The sequence below is a fragment of the Notolabrus celidotus genome, chromosome 3, assembly GCF_009762535.1.
Source record: "Notolabrus celidotus isolate fNotCel1 chromosome 3, fNotCel1.pri, whole genome shotgun sequence".
In the NCBI taxonomy this organism is placed as follows: Eukaryota; Metazoa; Chordata; class Actinopteri; order Labriformes; family Labridae; genus Notolabrus; species Notolabrus celidotus.
Genome location: NC_048274.1, coordinates 9,655,854 through 9,682,671, shown reverse-complemented (window position 1 = coordinate 9,682,671; position 26,818 = coordinate 9,655,854). Strand labels below are relative to the sequence as shown.

The following is a 26,818-nucleotide window of genomic DNA, read 5'->3' as shown; positions in this document are numbered from 1 at the left end:
TTAACAGTGTGCATGTTTTAATACCTTTCAAAGAAGGATGGGGAGCACGCGTTCATGGACATAGTCATGGCTGAAGTGTTCTGACAGTCCAGTCCGTCCAGTATGATGTCAGGGTAGTCCTCCGCACTGCAGGATGGCGTGCGGGGAGTCTGCATGACTTCCTCAAAGCTGGGGCAGGAGATGACAGACGTCGGCGTGGGGACACCGGTCGGCCTGTTCTGGTCCGGCCTGGGAGACGCTGGGAGGTTCTCTTTCATTTGATGGCCGGGTAGCCAATCCTTTGAGTTCTGACTGTCGGTGGGCTGGAACTTCCTGCTCGGAGACATCATCTGAGCCGGGAGACCCACATCCTTCAGCTTCTTCTCTTTGAGACCAGACTCCAGACTGTTGGCTTTCTTTGAGGACAGCTCATTGCGGTTTTTCCGCAGTTCCTCAGTGGACTTGGTTTTGTCCTTTAGTTTCGGGTCCCCTGACTTCGGTCTCAGTTTCTCCATCTGCTTCATCCTCTCTTTGTGTCTCTTGTGGCGCTCTTCAATCTCCTGATCTTTGAGACTCAACATCTGACCAAAACTCGTCATCTGATAATCCCCGTCCACCAGCAGTTTCTCTCGTGGACGGTTGTCTTTGCGGACGACGTCTTTGGACTGAGAGAGCTTCTCGTTTTCATCCTTCGTCTTAGATTTACTGTGGTCCACTCTGTTGTCTTTGTCCAGCATGTCCCGGTTTCTCTCCTTTTTCATTTCAAATTTGGGACTGTCTTCTTTCGACCGATCCTTGAGACCTGTGATCTGCGGACTATCTTTCAGCCCTGACTTCACGTCCTCTTTGGAGTGTTTAAACGACCCATCGATGTATTTATTTTTCTCCTCCTTCGTTTTCTCCTTGTGTTTCTCCTTTTTCTTTTTGTCTTTAGTCCGGTCACTGATGACAGCAGTCGTTTTGTCTTTGTCCTTTTTGGACATCTCTTTCTCAAACTCCAACGTTTTATCAAAGTCGTCTTCTCCGTCTCCTTTACCTCCGAACGGGAACGTGTAAGGATCTGCTTCTAAAGGCATGGGCTCCTTCTCGAAGGGTAAGCTTTCTCTGCGGCTGTATGACTCTCGGATCTCCTCAGTCTTGTCCCGTTTGTCTCCTTTGTCCTTCTTCACCTTCTCTTTCTCCTTGTCGTGGCTTTTCTTGGACGAGGAGGAGGAGGAGTGTCGATGCCTCTCTTTCTCTCTGAACTTGTCCTGCGGTGTGGATATGGACAGGGAGTCCCTCCTGTCCTCGGACACGTCTGTCAGGCTGATGGAGTCGTAGTAAGAGGTGAGGACGGGCTCGTGACCTCGGTCGGTGAAGCTGTCGGAGGAGATTTCACTGTTCTTGTCGTTTGAGTCATCCTTGTAGTCGTTCATTGCTTCCTCTTCTAGTTTTTCTAACAGGGACTTCTCATTCTCTCCGCTTCCTTTCGAAGGCTTCCTCTCTTTAGTGTGCTCCAGCTTGTCTTTATATTTGCTTTTTGTCTTCTCCTCACTCGTGTCCCTTTTGTCCAAAAGCTTCTGCCTGTTTTTCTTATCCTGATTGGAGTCCACTGACATCCTGTCCTTCCTCTCCTTGTGTTTAGCATCCACCGACTCTTTCTTGTCCTTGTTGTGTTTCTCTAAGGAGCCTTTCCTCTCTTTCCCCGTGTCAAACGCGGCCTTCTCCTTCTTCTTGTCTTTGTGATCTTTGTCTTTTGCCTTCTCTACGTTGTGTTTAGCTTCTGCAGAAGGCTTTCTCATTTTCTCTAAAGGGAAGTGATCTGACTCATCCTGATCGGGCGTCAAGTCTTTCCTGACGGAGTCGGACAGCGCCACTCCGCCGTTGTAGCTGTCCTCATCGTCGTCACTTTCATCCGTGAAAATGTCGGCTATCTTGTACCACGTTTTCTCTCTGATTTTCTCGGGTTTCCTCTCCTCCTTCTTGACCTCTACGAAATCCTTCTCCCTGTCAGTGTGTTTGTCTTGAGAGGCCTTTTCTTTCTTGTCCTTTGTCTGTTCAGAGGACATCTTCCGATCTTTGTCTTTGCCGTGAGACTCTTTGTGTTTGTCTTTCGCTCCCTCCTTCTTGTCTTTGGTGCCCCGGTCCACGTCTTTCTCCTTGACAGGTTTTTCCGTGGAGATTTTCTCGCTCTTATCCTTCTCCGGATCAGCTCCTCTGTCTTTTGTTTTCTCTTTGTGCTTGTCAGTTTTCGTCTTTTCTCTCTTTTCCAACCCCTCCACCTTCTTTTCTTTCTCCTTTCCAGAATGGTTTCTTTCTCTGATGTCACACGATTTACTGACAGCGTCTGTGTCTTTGAAGAAGGTATCATTCCCGTACTCGTCTCGTATAGACTCCTGTTTGATTTTAATGTCCTTCCTCTCCTTCGTGAAGTCGTACGAGTCTTTTCGGTCTCGGCTCACGTCCAGAGAGTCTTTGTCTTTCTTGTCTTTCACCACCTCTGTTGACTCCTTCCTCTTCTTCTCTTTTTCAACCGAGTGACCCGAGTTCAGTTTCTGTTTTTCCGACCAGTCTTTCTTCTTTTCGTTGGTCTTCTCAGAAGTGTCTTTGTCCTTCTTCTTAGACGTGGGCTCTTTATCGGATCTCTTCTCGTTGTGATCTGATTTCTTGTCCTTGACTTTGTTTTCTTTCCTCCTCGTCTCCTCCTTTACAGTCTCAACAATTAGCTTAACAGCGTTGTTGGCTTTGTACTCCTTGTACTCTTTGACGGGAGCTTCCCAGCTCTCGTCTCCGTAGAGGGACGAGTCGGAGGACATCTCGGAGCCCCATCTGTCGTGATGGTCATCCGAGGCGCTCATCTTCGTGTCCTCCAGGTTCAGGAATCGGTTGTTGACGTCATAGCCTTCATACTCAGACTCTTCCTTCGGCGCTTTCTCCTTTTTGCATTTCTCCTTCTCCTCCTTGGTGTTTTTCTCCTTATCCACCTTTAGATGCTTCTCCTCTTTCTGTTCACTTTTCCGCTCCGCCTTTGAGGATGACTTCTCCTTGGACTTTTTCTTTTTCTCCTCTTTGTGAGCCTTTTGTTTATCCTCCTTGGGTTTCTCCTTGTCCTTTGCGTTTCTCTCCTTGTCAGGTTTCACAGGCTTCTCCCGCTCCTCCTTATTCGTCTTGTCCTTGGTGGAGTCCTTTGCTTTCTTGTTTTTCTCCTCTTTTGCTGTTCTGTGCAGATCTTTTCCAGATGACCAATCTTTATCCTCAGACTTGATTTTGGAAAGCCTGTCTTCCTTTTTCGAATGATCTTTTTCATGTTTGGATAACTTGACCTTGCCTTCCGCTGCAGATTCGGACTCGACAATTAGAGACTTTTGTCTTGAATCATCAAAATCAAAAGAATAGCTTTTGACAAACTTCTCATTCATGTCTTGATTAAGCACGAGGCTTGGAGCTTTGTCCTTTTCTTTATTTTTGTGCTTGTGCTTCACTTTATGCTTCTTCAGCACTTTGCCGTCTCCGTCGGTTTTGGAGATTGAACTGTCTGCGTTGGAGTTTTTGTAGAGATCAGAGTTTTTCTTGTCTACAGTGTTACTGTGCACATTGTTATTCTTCTTCTTGTTCTCCTGCGCTTTCCTCTTAACCTGTTTTATTGACTCCACGCTGGAATCTGCAGAGGAGTAGTCAGACTCACTGGATAGTCTCGTTCGGACTGAATCTGAGAGAGAGCTGACATCGGACCACGTAGGCGACGACACAGTCTTCCAGCCATCTGTCCTCCACTGCTTTGGATGCTGTTCTGCTAACGACGGTACTTGTTTTTGAGAGTTCAAGTTGCCATGTGACGAAGAGGACGCGTTAAAGCCAGGGGAATCCTTTAGGCTTGCAGCAGAAGAGTCCTTTATACTGTTTGAGCCCTTATCATCCTCGCTCTCCATGTCTCCGCAGTCAGAGTCAGACGTACAGAATTTGTCGTTGACTTTGCCAAACCGAACTTCTTTACTGACGTTATTTTTACTCTCCTTCTTTCGTTTCTTTTTGACTTTACTTTTGTCTTTCTGCTGCTTTGAGCTCATGCTGCCAGAGTCTCTTGTCTTGTTGTTTGTTTGCTGGGCTTGTTGCCGCGGCGTAGGCGCTGGCGTGAAACACAGCGTCCTATCGTCCTCGTCTGAACTGTTACTGTCAGAGACGATCCGCCTGACAGTTTTCTTTGGTGTGAGCGAGTTGCTTTTGGAATAGGTTTTGACCTCCATCTTGGGTATGGCGATGAAGCTGTTGGGCTTGGCGACGGGTTCCTTGCGGAAGTCTTTTTTCAACAGGTGTTTGTCGTCCACGGGAGGGACACGCTCCTCCTCGTCGTCCTCGTCAAATTCGTATTCGTCTTTGACAGGAGTGACAGCGGACTTGGGAGGGTCTGCGTTTTTCCCTTTCGACTTCAGGCCCTTCTCAAACTCTGAGTCCGTGTTATTGCCATCGACAGAGCTGGACGGGGCGAACGAGGGGGCGTCCTCCTCTTCTGAGGATTCTGTGGAAAGAAAGAGGACTTCATTGAAACATACATCCTCATTGACATTTAGAGCTTACATCATTTATAACATACATGTAATGAGCTTTCTCAATGATTTCATCCAACATACCCGATGAACTCTCTTCACTTGAGGTGTACGTGCCTTTCCCCAGCAAAAGATTCAACATAGTCGGAGAGTTGGCAACTTTTAATGGCGTTTCACCTCTCCTGTTGCTTTGCCGTGGGTCCCCTCCATACCGTAAAAGTAGCTTCACCACCTGAAACAAACAAAAGATTAAAAGTTAAATAACAGAAACTTAGTATATCATCTAACATAGTTCTGTTGTGGAATCTGCTCAACTCATTTTAATTTAGACAGCACCTTTCATACATTCAAGCATGCAGCCTAAAGTGCTTTACAAAAGAACAAAGACAGGAAATAACAGTAATAGGTAAAATGATAAAAGACTAAACAAGATAGAGGAAAGGAAGACTTCAGAATAAAAATAAAATAATTATGGAAAAAATCAATAAAATAAATATCTGATAAATAAAATAATTATAATATAATAAAATAATTATAATAAAATCACAATATCAGATAAATATCTGAAAAAAATTAATTAAATCACTACGAAAAAAGAATAAAATACAAATCGGAAAAATAAAATAGTTATAATAAAATCAACAAAATAAAATCTTATAAGTACCAGAAAAATAAAATGACATGAAATCAGATAACACAAAATAAGAAATAAAAATGATTCTAAAACAATGGTCATCGTGGCAATAATGCAGTCTGGGGCTAAAAATAAATTACTCCAAATGAACAACCAGATTAAAAAGGTAAGTCTTTAGTTTACTTTTAAAAACTCCCAGAGAGCTCGCCGTTTTAATGTCCAGAGGAAGAGAGTTCAGAGTTTAGGGGCATAAAAGCAGAAAGGTATATCCTTGTGTAAGACAAACAAGGAACATTTAAAAGGGAATCATTTGAGGACCGCAGTCAAGGTGGAATATAAAATGACAGATTTGTGATGTATGGAGAAGCTAGGCTGTTAAGAGCTTTAAAATCAATTCTAAAAGAAACAGGTAGCCAGTGCAGAGTTTTAAGAAGTTGAGTGATGTGATCTGTTTTCTTTTAAGAAAAAAAAAGCTTAAAACACTCTCAGGTTTGTGATGTTTGAATTAACTTGATTATTAAATCTTCCTGGCTTGGTTTCTAAAGGTCAAAGGGAACAACGTAAATATTTTAATGCTTATGTGAGTGTTCCTTAATCATTGTTTTTATACCATTAACCTGCCCACAGGGACTGCAGATGTAAAATAGTCTTCACGCCTTTGTCTCCTTAAGTTGTTTGGCTTGAATGTATTATAAACTCCATGCTGTTCCATGACAATACTAGTAATAGTAATAATTTTAGCTTCTTTCGTCACAATGCATTTGTTTTCTTTACCTTGAAGTGTCCGTTGTTGGAAGCGTCATGTAGAGGGGTGTCATCATCTAGACCCTTGGTGTTGACCTCCGCTCCGGCTGCCAGCAGCTGCTTGGCCACATCATAGTACCCCCTGTTGCACGCCTCATGCAATGCAGTCCAGCCTACCAAAAAAAAGAGCAACCATGTGAGGAGTGTTTCCAACATGTGAATGAATATGCAGTAAGCACACAGTAAAGAACAGACAATATGAAGAGCTCCTCACCTGCAAAGTCTTTTACATTCACATCAGCTCCCTCGCTGATGAGCTCCTTGATGCGGCGTGTCTCCCCGCGGATCGCTGCTCTGTGCAGCCGAGTCTCTCCCCTCTCGTTCCGTTTATTCACTTTGTCTTTGGTTTTAGATGCAGAGTTTGGCGTTCCCTTCTGACCCAGACTGGACTGTGACTGATGCTTTGGTGTTGTGTCTGTAGGCCAGATGGACATTACACTTTAAAACCACAACTTTTCTATGGGCATATTTTACAGAATCAACACTTTGACACACACACCATGCACTAAGAGCCAGAAGAGGGCAGTCTAACTCCAACAACCAGCAGCAGGGTGCTTGGACCTACTTCACTTGAGCTCATTTCATCACATTTACAAGATTAAACTCAAGCCTTAATCACATTTACATTATTGAGTTTGAACTGCTATTGTCCCAAATGATATTTGAAACACATTCACTTAATCTAAGTCCATGCCTTCAGGCATGCAACAAAGGAATTAATGTTTTCATGAAAGATGTTATGCATTGGTAGTCACAAAACTTACTCCATCTCAAATGTCAACAGTGAGAGAAACAGAGCAGTGTCACAACTGCCATGCTATTTTAGGTATCCAGGCATATTCTGTACACGTCAATTCAAAAGAAACGAACAATTTGATGGGAGATAAAGGGGAAGTTAATGTCTTTAGATAATAATGCAGCAGCAGAAACCACAACAAATAACAATGTAACCAAAACTACATGTTTGCAGGCCTCACAACTATATCATTTTAATGTTTAATATTGACATTAATGTTCTTTTTAAATTGTTTATTTATTTTTAACTACTTCATTTAAATATTATTTAAAATTTTCATATTGACATCAATGTTCTTCTTGATTGCTTTATTTAATTTTGCAAATAATTTGTAACTACTTTATGGTAAAATTATTTTAGTGTTTCATATTGATATTAATGTTCTTTTTTATTGTTTTATTTATTTTTTAACTACTTGTTTTTTTTATTATTATTATTATTATTATTATTATTATTATTATTTTGAATTCATTTATTTATCTCCAACTTGAATCCCTACCTGTTCTATATTTATTGATTTTTTAAAACTATTTATATTCTTCATTATTTTGATGCTTTGATATCTTTTTAATAACATATTTTATTGTTGTTGGTGAGCATTAGTCTCTTCTTCAAAATATTTTTTTTCTAATATATAGCATGTTTTTCTTTATTTTACTCTGCTTCTTTCTTGTTTCCCGTCACTGTAAAGCACATTGAATTGCATTTGATTTGTATGAAAGGTGCTGTAAAAATAACGTTTCATTGATAGTTTTATTTTGCATTTTGATTGTCTGTTGTGCCTCAAAATATTAGATACCACCATTCTGTAGAACACAATCCCTAAAGAAGAGTTTATTTCCTTTTGCTGTATTTAAATAAAGTGATTCAACTTCTATTGATGAAAAATGGGACGAGACGAAGAACTTTCAAAATCCTGACGGCAGTATTCGATAAATGAGGCTGTTTAAGAATTAGCTGCTACAACCAGCTTTAAATCAAACAGCAGGTTCAGTCTGAAGGCAGAGTACGATTTAGATGTTACAGAATACAACAAACACATAACGTCAACAAAATAAATAAAAACAACCAGCCCCCTGCCTCAGCTGGTCTCTCTGTTTGCCCCCCTCCCACACTCAGTCCACATGAAGCTCTACCCCATCACTCTCTCCTTGTATGCCACCCGTCCACAGAGGACGTGGCCTCCATGATAAGCACGCACCTGGACTGTTGACGGACTCCTCAGCTGTCATTTGCATGAGCAAGGCCACCTGCTGCCGCTCAGAGAGGGGGTACCCAGCCCGGATCCCTGGCATCCCCATTCCAAACGGCAAGCCCGCCTTCCGGGTGTTGGTGGGCTCCTTTTTAATGCGCTTCCGCTCTGGACCTGGTTTTTCTGTGATGAGAAAGAGAGGAGAGGAGTGAGGTTAATCTCATTGCCTTGAAGTGACAAACGTGTGCATGCACTTAACTTTACATTCATCCAATCGAATTTACTCAACCTTGTGGAAGGGTACGGTGACATCTCTTTTTAATGTGTAACACAAATAAATTCAGTTGGTGTTCAGTATTATTGTGATCTTATTCATCTCCTTCCAAAGTTTGTCCCATCATCACTTTTCTTTCCATTGAAAATAATGTTTTTTTTTTTATTTCACATCCAAACTAAGAGCTCCATCTTTGTTTTCTTTGACTTCTTGCATAGCTTTGATAACTTTGAAACACTGCAACAGTTTGAATCATTTCAAATGATTATTTCTATTCATCCTTTAGTCCAGGGGTTCCCAAACTTTTCAGCCCACGACTCCCAAAGTGTAGCTGCTAAAGACCCCATACCCTCCTGTCCCTCAAAGTGTTTAAATGTTGCTTCATACTTCATTAACGTCATACTTTAAAAGTTAGTTTACCTACATGCACATGTGGCTGTGTTTCCTGTGCTGCTGTAAATTAACCCGCTGCTACTGATGTAACTACTATGTGTCAATATTGTTACAATGATGGGGAAAATAAGCAAATATAGATTACTTAAAAAAATTAAAATATCTGGAAAATATCTAGGGACCTCCTATTGGTGTCTCACAGGGGGTTTCGTCCACACTTTGGGAACCCCTGCTTTAGTCAGGCATGTGATTGACATCAGGCAAATAAGCCCCCCCCCCAAAAAAAAACTCATACCAAACACTCACTGACATTAGAGAGAGAGAGAGAGAGAGAGAGAGAGAGAGAGATGCTGTGCTGTTGCTGATCACGCCAAGCAGGATGTACTGTAAATTCTGATTACCCTGTTCAACACGGCCTAACGACTGGATGTTGACTTCATGAAAACATGCAGATAAACTCAAACCGCAGGCAACCTTAAGAAGGCAAGCCGAGTTCAAGCTCTACACAAATATCAGCATGGATACTTGGAGATGAAGAGTATCATCACATCATTTAGCTCGTAGATGGACGGAGATTCTTCTTATTCAAACTGTTAATCTGGTGTCTGCACAACTGTCAGACCAAATGACAAAGAAGTGCGAAACTTTCCCTCCTCACTGATGCAACAAACTTAGAACACATAACTCATATATAAATCACTGACTGCATGTATGTGGGAGCTGTGGTTGCAGCGAGGGCTGACTTTGTGTTATTAGCCAGCTGCCCCTGAGGAAAGGAGGGACCAATAAGCCGTGTGTTTATGTCTGTCTGTCTCCAGGCCAATCAGCCAGAATGGAGGAGAGAGGGGAAAGAGGGTGTGACTTGGCAGAACCACAGTTATTACGAAATAGTTGGTTTACATTTCAATTCAACATGGCCTTGCCAAGGTCACCACATGCCTGCCTGCCTGCCTTCCTGTCTGCCTGCCAGGCTTACTGGAGACCCAGAGCTACTGGACAAAAGCAGCTGCTCCACAAAGACACACCCAGCAATTATTTTCAGTGGCAACATACCATCTGACGACCCTCGCAGAGGGTAGAGCTACTGTAACACTTCATCACTGCGAGGGGGAACAACTACCACAGCCCACAGCTAGCAAGCAGCAGCAGCACAGAGGCAGAAGAAACAGACGTTCAATTGCACGGAGCAGAAGATGTGTTGGATTTGTTGGAGGCCACAAACACCAAAGTAAATAAGGGAAGAAGGAAGAATGCCGGCTGATGCTTCCGTCGGCCAAAATGTTTCCAGGAAAAAGATTTTTCCAGTCACAAGAACAGAGCTGATTAACTTTCACTAACATCTGTGAACACTTACAGCAAATGTTCCTCCACCCCTCTTTGATACACTCTCACGTTCTCCAAAGCATTTGCTATTTAGACACATTCCTTCTGCTGGGACTCTAACAGCGGGAACCACAGACGCAGTCCAAACATGTTTTAAAGCAGCGGAACAGAGAAAAGTGCGAGGCTAGCTTTTCCAGGCCGGGACTGAGGACCAAAGAGGCTGTTTGTTTTTACATTAACGCACATGTGCAGAGGGCGGCCGCTACACGACATACACATCTCCAAAATAGCAACTAGCATGCTCATTCAAACTCAAGGTAGCCATAATGAAGCATGTGGGAGCACTGTTTAAAATCCAGGTGATATTTAGTCACCAATTCTTAACTCTGTAAGTTCCGCCTCTGCCAAATCTGTGATTTCATTGTGACGAGATGTCGCGGCAGTCAGCTAAGCAACAAAGGAGGGAGGGATGTGATTTTCCTTTCTTGATAACGGAGAGAATAAGAGGAAAGATGCCGATCAAAATGGTGAAATGAATCATTAAAAAGCCACACCTGGATTACTGAGCAACACAAATGAACAGGGAATTAAAAAGCATATCATATCTGCTCCTATAGTTGGTGTATCTGTTGGATCATGTCTATTTAGGGAACAATGCTCAGCCTCTTATGTGAGTCAGTAAAATGATATCACTCGGCTTACAGACAGGGTTGAAACCTTACCCTCCTTACTGTTTGAAACTCGACTAACAAGATAAGAGAATAACAGGAATAAAAAGAGGAAAGCAAGCAAGCTGGCTAGGCATGGTTACCCATGAATAGAGTGCGTACCTGAGCCAGGGGAGGGGACCACATCAAACATAAATGCCTTCTTATAATAGAGGCAGAGCTCTGATATGGCAGGCACACAATACTACAGTGTCAGCTAACGCCAAAACAAAGAAACTGTCTGGTTCAGTTAGCCAACAGACTCCTCAACAAGATGAACCACTCCAACCAGCCGGACCAGGTACGTCTGACCCGAGTGTGTCGCAGTGAAGCACGGCTCTCTTTAGGGACAAATAAAAGTTGCATAAACAGGAAGTGAAGGGAGAAGAGGCAGGAAGTGGCCAACAGGATGTTTTGTCAGAGCTTTGTATTGCACAGGAGAGACTCATAAATACTCAGTGTGAACATAGTGGGGTGTGCCCTGATATGCCTGTCCTCTCTGTGTGTAACTGGCACCTTTGTTACATATTGGTTTAATCACTTCTTCACAGAGCATGTGGCTTTTGCTCTCTGGTTTTACTCCGGCTCAGAGACAGTAAAACGCTCTCAGGGTGTTGTAACCAGCCAGGAACCAAACATGAGCAGAGTGAGGATCTTTGCAAACCACATTGCATTGTTGCAACTCACTTTGCAGAGTACAGCTCACACCTTTTCTTGACATTCACAGAGCTATCATTTCTGTAGCACAAAGATGACTGGATGACAAAGGTGATTATTATCCTAGAAGACTACAAAATAAACAAATTAATAAGAATGAAAATGAAGTACAAAGAAGCTCAGTGTGAGAAACTGCAAATCCAAAGACACAGAAACCTCAAACTTTGAAACCAATACGTTATTGGCCTTGTGTATATTTGAAGCATATCTTTAAAATAAACTCAGGGTTGAGTGTGGCTCGGTTTATCAGTATGCTGAGACTCTGTGAGATAGTAATGATACAATTTAAAAATTATAGTATGAACAAATAAATAAATAAATAATAATAATGATGCAATTAAATAATACTAAATAATAATTATAATAATAATAATAATAATAATAAAATGTGAATAAAAAATAGTAATAATAATGATTAATAATATAAAAATAATAATGACAATAATACTAATAATAATAATAAGTAATTCTAAAAAATATCAAAGAAATAAATAAATAATAAGATATCAAAAATATACTACTAATGATAATAACTTATGATAATACTTATGATAATAATAATTAATCTTAATAATACATCTTTATTTATGTATCACTTTATAAAATAGGGATAAAAAGTGCTTCACAAATAAGAAGGAAAGTTAAAGACAATAAAAGAGAATCGGAGGAAGACAATGGGTAAAAGTTTAAGAAAATTAAAACAGCTTGAGGGTAAGAGCAAGAAGAAGTGACAGAGATATAAAGGTTATAACCAACAACAAATAAAAGGAAATAAAATAATGTTTGAAGAATAAAAACAACAGAAGATTAAAAGAAGCAAAAGATCATATATATTCAATTATAAAATAATAAAATCCTGCCAATGATACTGCTTGAAAAAATAAAAATGTAAACATCTGGAATAAAACACGCTCAGGTGACATCTCCTGTAAAAGCATAACGATAAAATCGTGATTTAAAGGAGATTTAAAATAGGATGAAGAAGTTGCCAATCTGATCTCCTTTGGGAGACCCTTTTGAATCAAAGACAAAAAGGTAGGGTGTCTCTGGGGGGCAGTTTCGGGGGTAGAGTTATTTCTTATAATCAACAAAGCCCAAAATCATAAATCAAGATAACCAATCTATCACCCAAAACCTTGTTGAGTGGCTGTTCAATAGTCCTACAGCCAAAAAAACAAGTATTAGATCGCTTGATTAAATGCTTCACTTCTCTTTTTCTCTACATCCGAGTACAGTCTCATTTTATTCACAGTAATTAACACTTCAGGTTATTTATTATTACTTTGGCATGGTCTAAATCTGCAGCGTCGGGCCACCTGAGGGCTCACCTCCCCGTCTATTTGTGTCCCACACCTGGAGTAACACTTACCCTGCCTACCCTGGCTTACCCTTCTTATCAGACTAGCATGCTACAGCAGAAAGACAACAGCTGATGCACTGTCAGAGCGATGCACGTTGTCTAATGACTTGTTCCCTCCAAACCAAAAATCCAACTTACTTCTTTATATCTTTAAATTAACAGATAAAGAGTGTATTAAGCGATGGGCGTCAACAACAACAGCATTGTTTGTTTTGATCACTTTCCATCGTGATCTGCATGAACGGAAAGATTGAAGCAATCAAGCAATGTTTATCTCAATGCTTACAACATGATGTCTGTATTTCACAACACCAGTATCTGCCAACTCAACAAGAGGGAGGAGCATGAAGGAGATATTTTGTTGCAGTCCCTGTGTTTCTTTCACAGAGGAGGTTTTGGTTTCATAAAGCAAAACATACAAACACAGGTTTGTATATATGTGTAAACAGAATTCACAGAGTTATAGCTTCTTGTGTGGGCGTAGTCTTAATCTGATAAGATCCCTGAAGTCTGACGGCTGCTGCTGTGGATAGTGTCGGTGAGGAGGACGAGGAGAGAGAGAAGCGGAAGGAGAGTGACCTCAGGAAGGAGGAATGCTGCTGTTGAACACTCTTCAGGAGGAGGTCAAGGGAGGCTTGGAGTCAGCAAGGAGGATAAGCATTGAAGTTTTGAGCGCTTTGATCAAATTCAACTCGAATGCTGTGCAGGTACACAGCAAGTTCATACTCTGTTCTCTCCTCTGGCTCACTAAAAGGCTCTTAAATTATATGTAAACACACTAAGCAGATGAAGCAGAGTCTGATCTGACAGTAATGTATGTAAACAACATTACCGAGCATGCTGTTTGCCACTATAGAAATGGGCAATGCTGCAAAATGTGAGTGTAGTCAGCCTCTGCTCAGGCTCGAGCTGATCTTGGGGTGCATTAAATATTCATTAGAGGAACACACCTACGAACATTACTATGGAGACATCTTATGAGGAAATCAAAGAAAGCTGAATGTGAAGGAAACAGAGGAGAGGATTTATCTTGCAGGGTTACACTGCAGAAAATGAGCATGAAGAATCACGAGACAATGCCGAACCTAGAAAATTACTGAAATCAACCCTATAAGGCGACTACAGCGTACACTATAAGCATTCAAATTTACAAACACATCTTTGCAGACTTTAGGACAGATTCTGCAGAGAATGGCTGCGTCCCTTTCTGACTGTCATGCAAATGCCTGAGCTCATCTTGGGCACCGTGGTGATGCTTATTATTCCACCAGTTATGCTGTGGTCTGTTTTAGAGACATCCCAGAAAAAGCATGCCATTCTGCTCTGCTGGGTTTACTCTGCTGGTTTATTTTTAAGGTGGCTGCTGTCCTAGAGATGTGCAGAGTAGAATCCTAGCTATATGCATGTTACATTATTATTGAGATTTGAATTAACGCCAACTCAACATAAAAAAACACTAGAGATAAAAACATATAACTAACAATAGTAGTTAACTCTAAAATGCCATCACACATGCTTGCAAAACAAATTTGGGAGCATGTCAGTCTCAGCAGATGTGTGTCTAACATGAGTCTGGTCCTGCTGGAGGTTTATGCCTGTTAAAGGAAGATTGTCCTTAATGCTGTAACTTGCTAAATGCTGCAAAGTGGTCTGCTCATGGTGGATTAAGATGAGACCAGACCGTAAGATGGGACTGGATCTTATCCTGTCTTGATGTTGGGTCTTTGTTAATAATAGAAAATAGATAGGTCTCGACAAGCGTACAAATAATCATTGTTTCTCCATACAACATTCACGTATATCGCGATTGGTGGTTGACTAGTAATGCCTGCTAAGAGACACAGTGTTGCAATGTCAGTCGAATGCAATGCAGGTCACCAAATGGCCACAAATGCCTCCAATCCATAGCTTACATAACCAAACATCAGCTTCACATTCATAACTCTCAATGCTGTTTTTAGATTTGTGAATAAATGCTCTCTTTCACTGAGCTTTGTCACATGATGCAGACCTAACTTGCACATCCCTTTCTTTCGTAGGCTTTCTAAATTTACGGAAAATATGACTCCTGAAGTTGGCAAATAGATGTTGCAAGTAGCACTGGGATTTCTGCAGAATTCATGCATTCACACAAGAGAGCTTGGAGCATTGAGAGAGTGCAGAGCATAGAGAAAGGCTCCTATGTATACTGTAGATTTGGGTGCTCCTAACTCTTTGAAGTAGGGAGCAGCAGTGTTACCAGGTGAAATAGTTGCCAGTCACTGATGATCTCTACCAGCCGAAGCCAAAAAAAATGCAGACGCAGTCGTAGGCAGGGGCGGAGTGTGAGATGGGGGCTTAGATGTGCCAGAGGTGTAAAATTTTGCAGAGGGGCTAGACACTGACCCACTGAAAGGCCAGCCAACAAAGTAAAGCTATAAAACAGAACAAGTCAGTAAAGAGCCGAGACACACAAGCTCTGACGGACAACTCCTGCACGCTCATACATACAGAGCAGATTCCTTATATCATGACGGAGCTCTGAGGGCCGGCCATGACTAACTTCAAAACTCTGCTGACTTTTCAAGTATTAGATAACAAACAGATGGTAGCACGTATAAACTGTGATTATGTAATTGTATAAAATAGTCCTGTAATCTTGTATGCTTTGAAAACAAAACTGTGAAGATGAGAGGAAACACTGAAGCTGAGAGTAGAGAGCTGAAACACACACATCCACACTAACAGATCACTCATTTCCATTATAATAGGCCGACTGCCAGGCTATACTTCCTGAGATGAGAGTTCACACCTTTCCTTACTGAGTGGTCGGGGGTGGAGGAGCAACAAGGCGCTAATATGAAAGGAAAGTCAACAGGTAAAGCCACAAAGCGGAGACGGTTTGACCACAGATGCAACACAATTCTACACATCTAATAGAAAATATTTAAAAGCAATGATTAAAGATCCAAACATTTATTATTGTCTAACTTAAAGATAAGCTTAATTAAACACAACTCTTGCACTTCCTGAATCCTGCAGCACATATAAGGATACAAACAAAGCATACACACACGCTACAGGGAATCAAGAGGAACAAGTGAGAGTCTCTCAATCAAACATTCCTCTCATAGTTTCCTCCTGCTACATAGTAATTACACAAAATTCAAAATACATGTCCAATCTCTCCAAACATGCCCCCAAACCACAATAGGCATGTGCAGCGACATGCAGGCTTTCCCACTCTTTCTTAACGTGACGTCACAGAGCATATCCTCGCTTCGTTTTGTTGATGCAGGCTGCAGCCAAAGCTTCTGAGGTGGCTCATTATCAACAAACTAAACCCTGAACCCTCAAAGCCCCAAAGCCAAACAAGCATGAGCTGTAGTCCTTCACTGTAATTAAACAAAACACAAAGCTGGAGCCTTACCAAAGCCAGACCTGGTCAGGACTGCATGTCACACAACATCCTGATAAAGTGGAGCATGATTTTGTGTGGTCCTCTTCATCCATACAGAGATTATACAAGCAGATATCTCACCCCCAACACACACACGCACACACACACACACACACAACTGAGATGAAGCTAGCACTTGGGGTATGTGCACAATAGAAAGCCCAACCCCCTTTAACAGAGCACGCCTTTCTACTTCCTGCAAACCAGAGAGGATGTAATGCAGCAGCTTCTTCTCCTCTCAGACTTCAAAGTTACACCGACAGAGACATTTAAACATATTGAGTTAATGCATCCCAGTAGCCTCTTACCTGAATCAGAATCTTTCTGGTCTCCATTAGCTCCAGCAGTGAAGGGCAGCTTCCTTTTAGAGGCCTTTTCTTTCATCTCTTTGACCCCATCACTGCGATCCAATTTGGGAGTCTTGTTTGACAACACTTTATCCTGTGGAAGAGACAAATCAAGTTTAGAGTCACATGGTTTAAAGCTGCTATAGAAGTAGGAAAAGTTCACTGCACCACAAGGTCTGAGCTACCTCTGGCACATGCAGCCTCCATCTTTACTTGGTGCTCTGCCCTGACTCCTTTTCAGCTATTATGAGCTCTGCAAAGTTAAACTTTTCCATGGAGTTTCCTCCTGGATTCCTGGCTCCCCAGCCACATTTACAGGGAGCCAGGAGCAGGGAGAGGAGTTTAAGCTGACGCCGGTCTCGGCTCTGTGGTCTACAGCTGCTGGAAACAATCACAAGCCCGAGTGTGCCTCCTATCAACAGATGTAAATACTTATGTGTGAGTTTAACTTGTTCTTTGTTGTTCGAGGTCTGATAGCGACCGGCTTATCCTGACAAACAGCTTCACGACAGTCAGATAAGAGAAGGCAAATCAAGTATTTCTAGAAAATGTTGCAGTGTTAGAACAAACTTTTTTGCTTCACTTATTCATTCATAAAACAGCGCTCTTATTTTGTTAAATCATTCACTGATATTAAGTCCCATCAGCTCAGAGGGAAACGTTTAACCCTTTCCTGTTTTGCCATAAATGGAATTAAAATGATGTTAAAGGAGTGAATGTTGGTCACTTGTACATCTTCTGGTCGTGTCTGAAAATTCAAACATTTTGGGACAGTGTTATCCGGATACTTGAAGAGATTTTGCACTATAAGATACCTCAGGACCCATGGACTGTGTACCTTGGACTGCTGCCTGAGGATTTAATTCTAAGGGAAGATACCTATCTCTTCAAAGTCTTGATCCTGGCATGTAAGAAAGCCATCACAAGGAACTCGCTAAAATGTGACCCCTCCTCAGTCAGGACAGTGGTTGGGCATAATCGAGGAAATAAACTCCATGGAAAGACTGACTCCTTATTTAAGACTGAAGGCAGGACTATATGAACAACACTGGGCAAAATGGACCGCATACAAGAGACACTGCTCATCATTATCCCACCTGGCTTGAATGGGATTGTCAGACACAAATCTGTAACCCCCCTAAGTTATCATGTCTTGTTTTGTTTTGTCGTTCTGTTCTATATGAAAAAAAAAAAGTAAAAAAAAAAAAAAAATTATGTTAAAAGATGAAAAGTAATCTCAATCAAAAGCTTTCAGCAACAATTGTGAAAACAAGGAGAAGTGCAAGTGAAAATAAAAATAGAGAGGACTTTTCATGAACAACACAAGCAGACCCACCCATAAAGAAACAGAAACAGATGTCAGGGGACTAAACATTAGCTGAATGGTCAAAAAACAACCCTGTAACACTGCCATACTGTCTTGATTCAGAGCTAGTCACATCAAACACCATTAAAATGCTTTATTCCCTCTTAAAGCTAGGGTTGGTAGTCACGGAAAACTAGCATTTAGTTGAACGTTGCATTTCCTCAGGACTCCATCTAACCCCTACCCCCCACCCCCCTCCCCACCCCCCTCGGAGCTCCTCCAAAACGACTCCCTCGCTCACATGCACAAGCGCCGCTGATTCACGACCATATGACGGTGACTGATTCAAAACCGGTCCTCAGCACATCGTTTGTGTTTTGCACTACGTCAACTCGTGTCTCACTCAGCGGTAAGAAAACACCAAAACATTATCATAGTGAAAGTTAAAAACACAAACAAACATGAAATGTACGCACAGGAGGCGGGCAGAACGGCAGGACGGGATTTGATTGGTTTCATAATTTGGATCCTGATGGCAGGGATTGGTTGGCGTTTTCCCAGGTTTACTCTGGATGTAGATAGTTAGTTTAGTTTTTAAGAACACATAGTGTATTGATTGCCATCGGGACCATAAAGGTAGTTTCAACCAGTATAACAAAAAGTGTATCTAAATCTGACTACCAACCCCGTTTTAAGTCGCTGCAGCTCAGTGGGAAACATTTTAACCCTTTCCTGTTTTATCAAAAATACAGAGATGGAATTACATTGATGTTAAAGGAGAAAAGTAATCTCAATCAAAAGCTTTCAGCAGCAATTGTAACATCAAAGAGAAGTGGAAGTGAAAATAAAAACAGCGAGGACTTTCCATGAAGACCCACCCATTAAAAAACAGAAACAACAGATGTCAGGGGACTAAACATTAGCTGAATGGTCAAAAACAACCCTGCAACACTGCCATACTGTCTTAATTCAAAGCTATTCACATCAGACATCAAGATATGGTTTCACATTAAAATGTGTAAACAAAGAAAACTTTTATTTTGAAGGACAGCTCTGTCTTGACAAAAAAAAGACCCTAAGGACAGAATCTGGAGTCTGATATCTAATATCACTCAAACATAATCAGCACATTGTTTGTATTATGGTCTGAAAAATCCCAGCACTTGTGAGGAACAACCACATGTGTAATGACTTTAACAACATAAGAGCAGTCAACTGTGTTCAGACGCTCACAACAACACAAACGCTCAGTATTTCATCCTGACGCCACAGGATTCATACGCTTCTTTTTCACATTTCTTATTGTCCCAACACCGCAGAGAATGCTGAGGGTTAGTCACTGACAAAGGCTTGTAGAAAACAGTGTGTTTTGGCGTGAGGTCAAGATGTTTTTCATTTACCATGTGCAGAAGCTTCTCATTAAGAGGCAGCGGGGGCAGGTCAGATATAATATACACACACTCTCTCTTTCCTTCACTTAATTTCTCAGCCCTACCTTCTGTCCCCTTCTCATCTCTCTCTGTCCTCGGGGCAGGTTTTCCATTATGTGTCGACTCTCTGAACTCCTCCCCCTGCCCTGCCCCAGTCATAGGACCATGATGTCATGGTACAGTAGAGACAAACAGTGTCAGCTACAGTTAGCACAGCTCTGTCTCTTCCTTCCTTTCTCTCTGTGTCTGCGTCTCGGCTCAGCGACACGAAAGCTTTAGAAAGATGCATGATGCACAAATCTGGGCAGTGCAAACACTAGAGTGCATCTTAAGGGAGGAAACAGGATGCAAGAGAGAGCTATATTGCTTTGGTATATGGTCACATCACCAAATCTTATATCAGGATAGGACCACAGTGTTCTTTGTTAGACTACATTTAAAAACAGATTTGGCAACTGAGCGTTTTTCTTAGATCTTCCTCCATAAGACACCCTGTTTGACGGTTTCCTAGCAATGCCTGCTCTTTTCGTCTCGCTCCGTTTTCCACCCACCCCTGTGCACTTCATTCCCTCCCTCCCTTCCTCCATGCCAGAGTCTGATGCAATCCTTTGCAGAGGGCTGTAAATCCATGCCTGCATAAGCTGTACCTCTCCTCACTCCGCCTCTCGGTGCTGCTGCTTGTAGCTTAACAGTTGGCACACACAGTGACATCATCAAACTGCGCCCGACACAGAGCTCCACTGCAAACAACAAGACTGTGCCTGTGTCGAATAGATTGATGCTATCCTCACACCTTGCATTACGGGATGGTTTATGTCCTAACAGGCGATCAAGGTGGCTCTGAGTGTGGTTGAGAAATTTAGCCTTCTTATGAGTGTGCTGGAAGAGCACAAAGGCTGCATTACCCAGTTATGCAAGAGTCGGTTGTGTAACTGTGCATTAAAGTGCCCCTGGAAGACTTGAGGGACAGGAAGCACTGTAGTAACACTTAAATTGTTCTCGTTCTGGTATTGAGTAGTGAAATAGGAAACATATCTAATGGTGAGTTTGTTACAGAGCTAGAGAGACAGAGATACATTTGTTGTTAGCTTATCTTTGCTGCCTGGTGATATCACCCTCATTAACAAACACAAGGCCTCACCTTGATTCAACCTGACACTGTTGGTTTACCGTCAAAGCTGAGGTGTGTTCGGTAACAGGTGGGGTTTACTGGCAGGGGTGTTTGATCTAACATCTTGTTAAATTTTGTTGTTTGTTTTTAAACATTTAAATGGAGTAGCACCACAATATATCTCCGACCTCCTACAAAGCTACACCCCTTCAAGGTCTTTGAGGCCTACTGATAAGCTGCTTCTTGTGGTCCCTAACAGCCAAATTCCAACGGATCCGTGTCCGGTCCATCTCCAATCCGTCACCTCACTGGATCTGGTAGGTTTCTATTCTAGTCAATATGTTAACTTCCACTGGATCCGCTCTGTTTCATTTCGGCTGCGTCTCTGACCTGGCAGGTCCGAGCCCTCCGGATCAGATATGCAAGCCTTATATTTTTGTCGGATGCAGGACCACGATGCACCAAACTCAACAGAGCATATGGAGCGGGACAGGAAGTCAGGCACCAAAACAAAATGAAAACATCTGGTTAATTTTCAGAATAAAACACTCTGTGTTATCACCAGATCGTATTTCCTTTAACTACAACAACAAACTGTCATGATGAGCGGAGCCAGGCCTGGAGTCAACAGGTCAGAGGTTTTCAGAGGACCAGAAAGACAACATGGATGAGGAGAGGAGGTGGATAATCCTTGATTCATTAATTACGGTGGGAAAACATTGGTCGCATGACACCAGCGGTCCTGCTCCGTGCTCCGTTCTGAAAACGCAACTGGTGGGTGTTGACGGATGAGAGAGCATGGAGTAAGACTGCAGCGGATCGGAGACAAACTAGACACAGATCTGGTGGAATTTGGCAGTTAGGGACCACAAGAAGCATCTGATCTTTATTTTTTATGTGCTATATAATTAAAGTGGATTGGATTGTTAATGACACATAGTGTAAGTAAAAAACAAAGACAGCAAAGGGGGGCAAATCTACGCCTTACTACAAACTGCACCTCACCGATGCAGAAGACAAACAGGAGACTCTCAAAATGCTCGACTCCCCTTCAGAAAGGTCGGATCATCAACAGAACAGAGCCACTGAAACTGGCAGAAATTCAGGTTTCATGAGGAAGGGCACTGAGGGGGACTGATACTGGTGCAGGGAAACATTCCCAGGCTTTCCACTTGAAGGATAATCTTCCCCTCACACTAAAACACAATGCTCTTATGTATTCCCACTAACACCCCCTCACTGGTTGTGAGGCTTTCACCTGTTTTATAATTGCTGATCAGATGTAGTGGTTCAGAGACAGGTTTTAAGGACAAACAGCAATTCAAACTGGGATTATGTGTTGTATACAAACATTATGTAATTGGGCACAGTGTGTTTGTAGTTTTTTTCTTACCTTCTTCCCACCCTGCTTTTCCACCATGTCGGTGTTGAGTGGGAAGTGGTCCAGCTGGGGGGTTTTAGAACCCCCACCTTTGGGCATCGTTCAGCTCTCCCCACGCCAAGCTTCATTCACGCTGCCATTGCATCGTCATCAACCGTCTGGAACAAAGAGAAGAAGAGGGGAGGGGGAGATGGTGGGGGGAGAAGGTTAGCAACTGGCCACTACATTTCTTTGAAAACACATTTACACACAGCCAGACAATACAGCCATTAGCGGTACATCAAGCACTCTATTTTCAAGCATTACAACCCCACTCTGGAGGAAGAGGAGGAGGAGCTAAGAGGGAGGACAGCAGGCTGGGTTGCAGCTGTGGCAGGCAAAAGAGCTCCAGGCTGAACCCAAAGAGCAAGAAAAGGTCTGTCCAAATACCTCAAACCATGCTGGGTAATCTCAGCCAAGAGAAACTGCAGTCTCTCAAAACAACAGAGACGCACATCAACCTTACAGCAACTAAAACAGCACATTTCTGGGTCTCAGGAATGACACAACAAAACCACGTTCGATATTGCATAACCCCGGTGTTGTGGGATACCGAGAGTGCTGGGAACAGCTGAGGAATGTCTCCAGGAACGTGACGAGCACGTCTAAACAAAAACCTAAACAGTTACATACCAGTAACACTGTAGCCCGTCAGTCCTTCATGTTTGAGGTTTTACTTTGTACTACTTCCTGAGGTCCTTCACAGAGTCTGTTCTGTGCACTGTGAGGAGTTTTTATCTGATTATATGTCTATATCATTCTTTTAAATACAACAATTTCTTCTGGGTATTTTTTCAAAGTTGTACTGGAGTCAAATTCCTGAAGGCTTCAAACTTTCCTTTTTGATGAAGCTTATAGTTAGAGTTAACTCAGGCTTGGACCAGCTCTTAGTTATACTGCTATAGGCTTGGACTGCAGGGGGGAACTGACACTCCCCTCTCTCTCACACTCACTTTAACTCTTCCTGTTCCATTAAAGTTACTAACCATAGACCTTTCTGTAGTCCCTGATCTCCCTTGTCTCATAGGTTCCTGCTGCTGTGGATGTGTCAGACTCCAGCTGCTACAACTACTACTATCCGTCTCACTACTATCATCTCTCTCTCTCTCTCTCTCTTCATCTCCCTCTATCCAACACGGTCTCAGCAGATGTGTGTCTAACATCAGTCTGGTCCTGCTGGAGGTTTCTGCCACTGTAACTTGCTAAATGCTGCAAAGTGCTCTGCTCATGGTGGATTAAGATGAGATCAGACTGAGTCCTGTCTGTGGGATGGGACTGGATCTTAACCTGTCTTGATGTTGGGTCTTTGTAGTGGGGATGAATTAGTTATAAACTTTGATTCCATACTTGTAAAAAAATCCAGCAATATCAAAACCACAGCAAGAAAAATCAGCTGGACACTAAAAGTTGGGTAATATTCTTCTTTTGATTCACAATATGCAAACAGCGATGGAACATCTCATAAACAGCAGAATAAAAAAGATTTTCCTTAAAAAATGATTATAGATATGTCAAAATATTCCCAGTCATCGCATATTATCCAGTTTAAGTGTGTGGTCGTGTGGTGTCTGTATCTACAGACATCCGCTCTTGACTGTATCATCTGATTTTCTCATCATCCTGCTGTTTGGACATTTTGTGACTCAACTATTCTGCAAAAGTGTTGACCACGTATCTAACACTCCACAGGTCAGGGTTTCAAGTAAACGCAGCACCCAGGTGACTTTGCTGTCTCTCTCAAATTCTCTTTGACGGTTTGCAACAGATGGAAATAGAACATGTACATCTTTAGGGGGAGCCAAAATGGCTTTACAGAAGGTCAGTATTTGTTAGCCTGTGAATGAGAGCTCTGCGCAGTGTCGCTGCTGTATGAAAGCTGCAGGCGAGAGACCTGTGTGAGGGCAGAGAGACACAGAGCGCAGGGTGAAGCCTGGCTTCATTTCAAGTTAAAGTTAAAATCCAGCATGTTCCTGGGGAGAGGTTTGGATGCTTGTTTTTTTAGAAATCAGCTGTTATGAAGCAATCAAAAACACTATTCATTCTTTGTGTCTCCACTTTATATTCATTAGCAGCACTTGCTCTCTCCATCCCCTCTCTTTACTGCTCTCTCTCTTTGGCTTGGTGCAGCCTTGAGTTGGAAACATGTCGACAATATTCTATCGACTATAGACAGTCGTTTCATTTGACAAGAAGGGAGGGTGAAGTTTTTCTGAAGATAATATCACATCTGTATGCATCAGAATAAGGTACACAGCCTTATTATCCGTCAGATGCTTGATTCTGATTGGTCAAAACCCCTTGACACCGATTATCAACTTTCACCAACATGAGCAACATCAGAGGCAAACTGATCACACGTCATGTCAAATCAATCCGTGGAAAAGAGTTCAGACACATTTTGCTTCTGCTTGCTTCTGAAACTTAAACCATGAGCGGTGGTGATGATAGCAGCAAGGTTCAAAGTTGTGACATTTGCCTCGTTTATTTTGAAAAGGTGTGTGAACTGCAGAGCTCAGAGAAGAAGGAGAGCTGAATGAGGACAGTTTCATGTTAAAAGATCCATCGCCATGGAAGGCTACCTGACAAGGAATCCCTGGGACAATTTAAAAAAAAGCTGTATACATAAAACGTGGTTGTATCTTAAGTTAGCAGCCAGGTAATAAGTGAGGGATAATGTATGGTTAGCAGGTAGTTATGGGGAATTCGCGTCAGGGTCTTGTCTCACCCTGTCAGGATTCTATTTCCCATAACTACATGCTAACCATACATTATCCCTCACTTACTCACTGGGAACACCAGACTTGACACAAAATCAAAATCCCTCACAGCCTCTTTATTATGTCAGACCCCACCTCTTCCTTTAAAGTGCCCTGTGTTCATAATCAAATCTTCAACTTATATGCAACACAACAGTGTGTGCATCACTATGCCAGAGAGAGGCTTTCTGCTTCATAGGCCCATGAATTAATCATACACGCTGTCCCTTAATTCTCTCTTTTTCTTCTAGGTGCGTCCAAGTATGATCGTCCCTGTGACTGACTGAGCGGACAGATGAGACCACGGCTGCATCAACTCTGAGACACTGGCACTCCTATCTTCTCTGGCGCCACTTCCATCTCCCCATCCCCCATGCTCCTTTCCTTCCCTTTCCCTCTGCAGTTATCCTATTCAAAGACAGCTATTTATATCCCTCCAGTCAAGTCAGTCAAGTCAAGACAGCCAGCCAGCCAACCAGCCAACCAGAGCGGCACATAGCTACAGAGGATGTACTGCTCCCCTTTCTTTTTCTGGTGTATGGAAAGAGGGACATGAAAGAGACAGCAACCCCTTCCTCTCTCCTATGGCTCATTGTTACCTCCTTGCTGCTGTTAGGTGCTCGCTCATACCTTCCTTAAACTCCCACATCCCACCACACCAAACAAAGTGGCAGGAGGGTCGACTGCTCTGAGAAATAAACAAACCTCGCGGTGACACACGCACACGCACACGCACACGCACACACACACACACACCTTAAACTAGGTCAGCTGGGCTTCTAGAACAATAATCTCTGCACTATTTCGGGACTACTATGACAGGCAGTTATAGCGACAGAGCATTTCGCTGACATGCCAAATACAGGAAAATGATGTTTGCAATCTAGCAGTCGCACAAAGACGCACACATACGGGGAGACGAAGCCCTGTTCAGAGCCACAGGCCTCATTTCCTTAGTAATTCCAAGCCAATCAAAAGATACATGACATCTGCTAACAGTGTGAGTCTGTTTCCCTCAGTCTCAGGGCTGCTGCTACTTCCCAGTTAAATCATTTAATATGCATTTATGGAGGGAAGAGAGTATTTTATGCTATTTTGATGAAAATAAAACCCAAAAAAGGAATATTTTTTAACTTAACAGCCTTTATGAAAGGGTCGTAGCGCACGCAGTGAAGGTTATCAAGCCCCGTCCAGTCTAAATTTACACCACTATAAATCAGTGTGTGTAGCGTAGCTCAAATTAAACAGCAGCAAGTACTTGGGCTGCACTAAATAAAGCAAGAGCAGGGAGGACACCGTGCTTTGAAATAGATCTCTTTGGGGTCCCTGAGCTCCCTTGTCTCGTAGGTTCCTCTGTGTCAACAACACCTACTACTACTACTACTACCACTACCAGTCTCATCACTATTATCTCTCTCTCTCTTATTCTCCTCTATACCTCTTTCCAATTCCAACACAGTCTCAGCAGATGTGTGTCTAACATGAGTCTGGTCCTGCTGGAGGTTTCTGCCTGTTAAAGGAAGTTTGTCCTTGCCACTGTAACTTGCTAAATTCTTCAAAGTGCTCTGCTCATGGTGGATTAAGATGAGATCAGACTGAGTCCTGTCTGTAAGATGGGACTGGATCTTATCCTGTCTTGCTGTTGGGTCTTTGTTATTAATCTAACATAGTGTGCGGTCTAGACCGGCTCTGTTTGTAAAGAGTCTTCAGATAACGTTTGTTGTGATTTAGTGCTGTATAGATAAAGGTTGATTGACTGAAAATGAATGTGTGAATAACATAATCTATTGTGGACAAAACCAACAACACACATGAACACAATCCTCTTAGCAAACAAATGTTATCAGATTTTAATGGTGTCTTAACTCTCCTTCAGAACCTCTCTGACGATCAACACTATTCAACACATTTTGGAGATTAGAATTAGTCTAATACATATTTGCCTTTACAAGTGTACTGACCTCTGCAAACCAAATAATGCTAGCTTGGCAATGGAAACAAAAGCTATTGTGAGACATGCACTTACAAGGCTTTGTTTATATGAACATATACAAATGCATACAAATGTAAGTGAAAGGTTATGGATCATTGTGTAACACAAAGCGTGGTGGAGGTTCAAAACAAGCACTGTTTCTTGGCAGCCACATGGAAGGACATGAAGACTCTTTAGTGGAGTTGTTCTCTAAGAAAGAGACTTTATGCACTTACTGGCAGATACATACATTATTATTCACCTCAATTTATATCTGGATACAAGAAGAGATACTACTTTGAGAGAAAAAGTAAAGTTTTGTTTCATATTTATAC

The 26,818-nt window shown here is 42.2% G+C and overlaps 1 protein-coding gene across 1 annotated transcript in view; it reads right to left on the bottom strand.

The window, feature by feature from the left end:
- ankrd11 (ankyrin repeat domain 11) overlaps positions 1–26,818 on the bottom strand; it is a 123,050-nt gene that overhangs the window by 9,069 nt on the left and 87,163 nt on the right. The window contains exons 3-9 of the mRNA XM_034679934.1: positions 21,729–21,874; positions 16,450–16,582; positions 7,938–8,111; positions 6,155–6,355; positions 5,911–6,053; positions 4,587–4,734; positions 25–4,474 (exon numbers count right to left, since the gene is read on the bottom strand). Of these exons, the coding sequence (XP_034535825.1) occupies positions 25–4,474; positions 4,587–4,734; positions 5,911–6,053; positions 6,155–6,355; positions 7,938–8,111; positions 16,450–16,582; positions 21,729–21,815 (5,336 nt within the window). The 5' untranslated portion in view covers positions 21,816–21,874. The remainder of the gene's footprint in view (positions 1–24; positions 4,475–4,586; positions 4,735–5,910; positions 6,054–6,154; positions 6,356–7,937; positions 8,112–16,449; positions 16,583–21,728; positions 21,875–26,818) is intronic.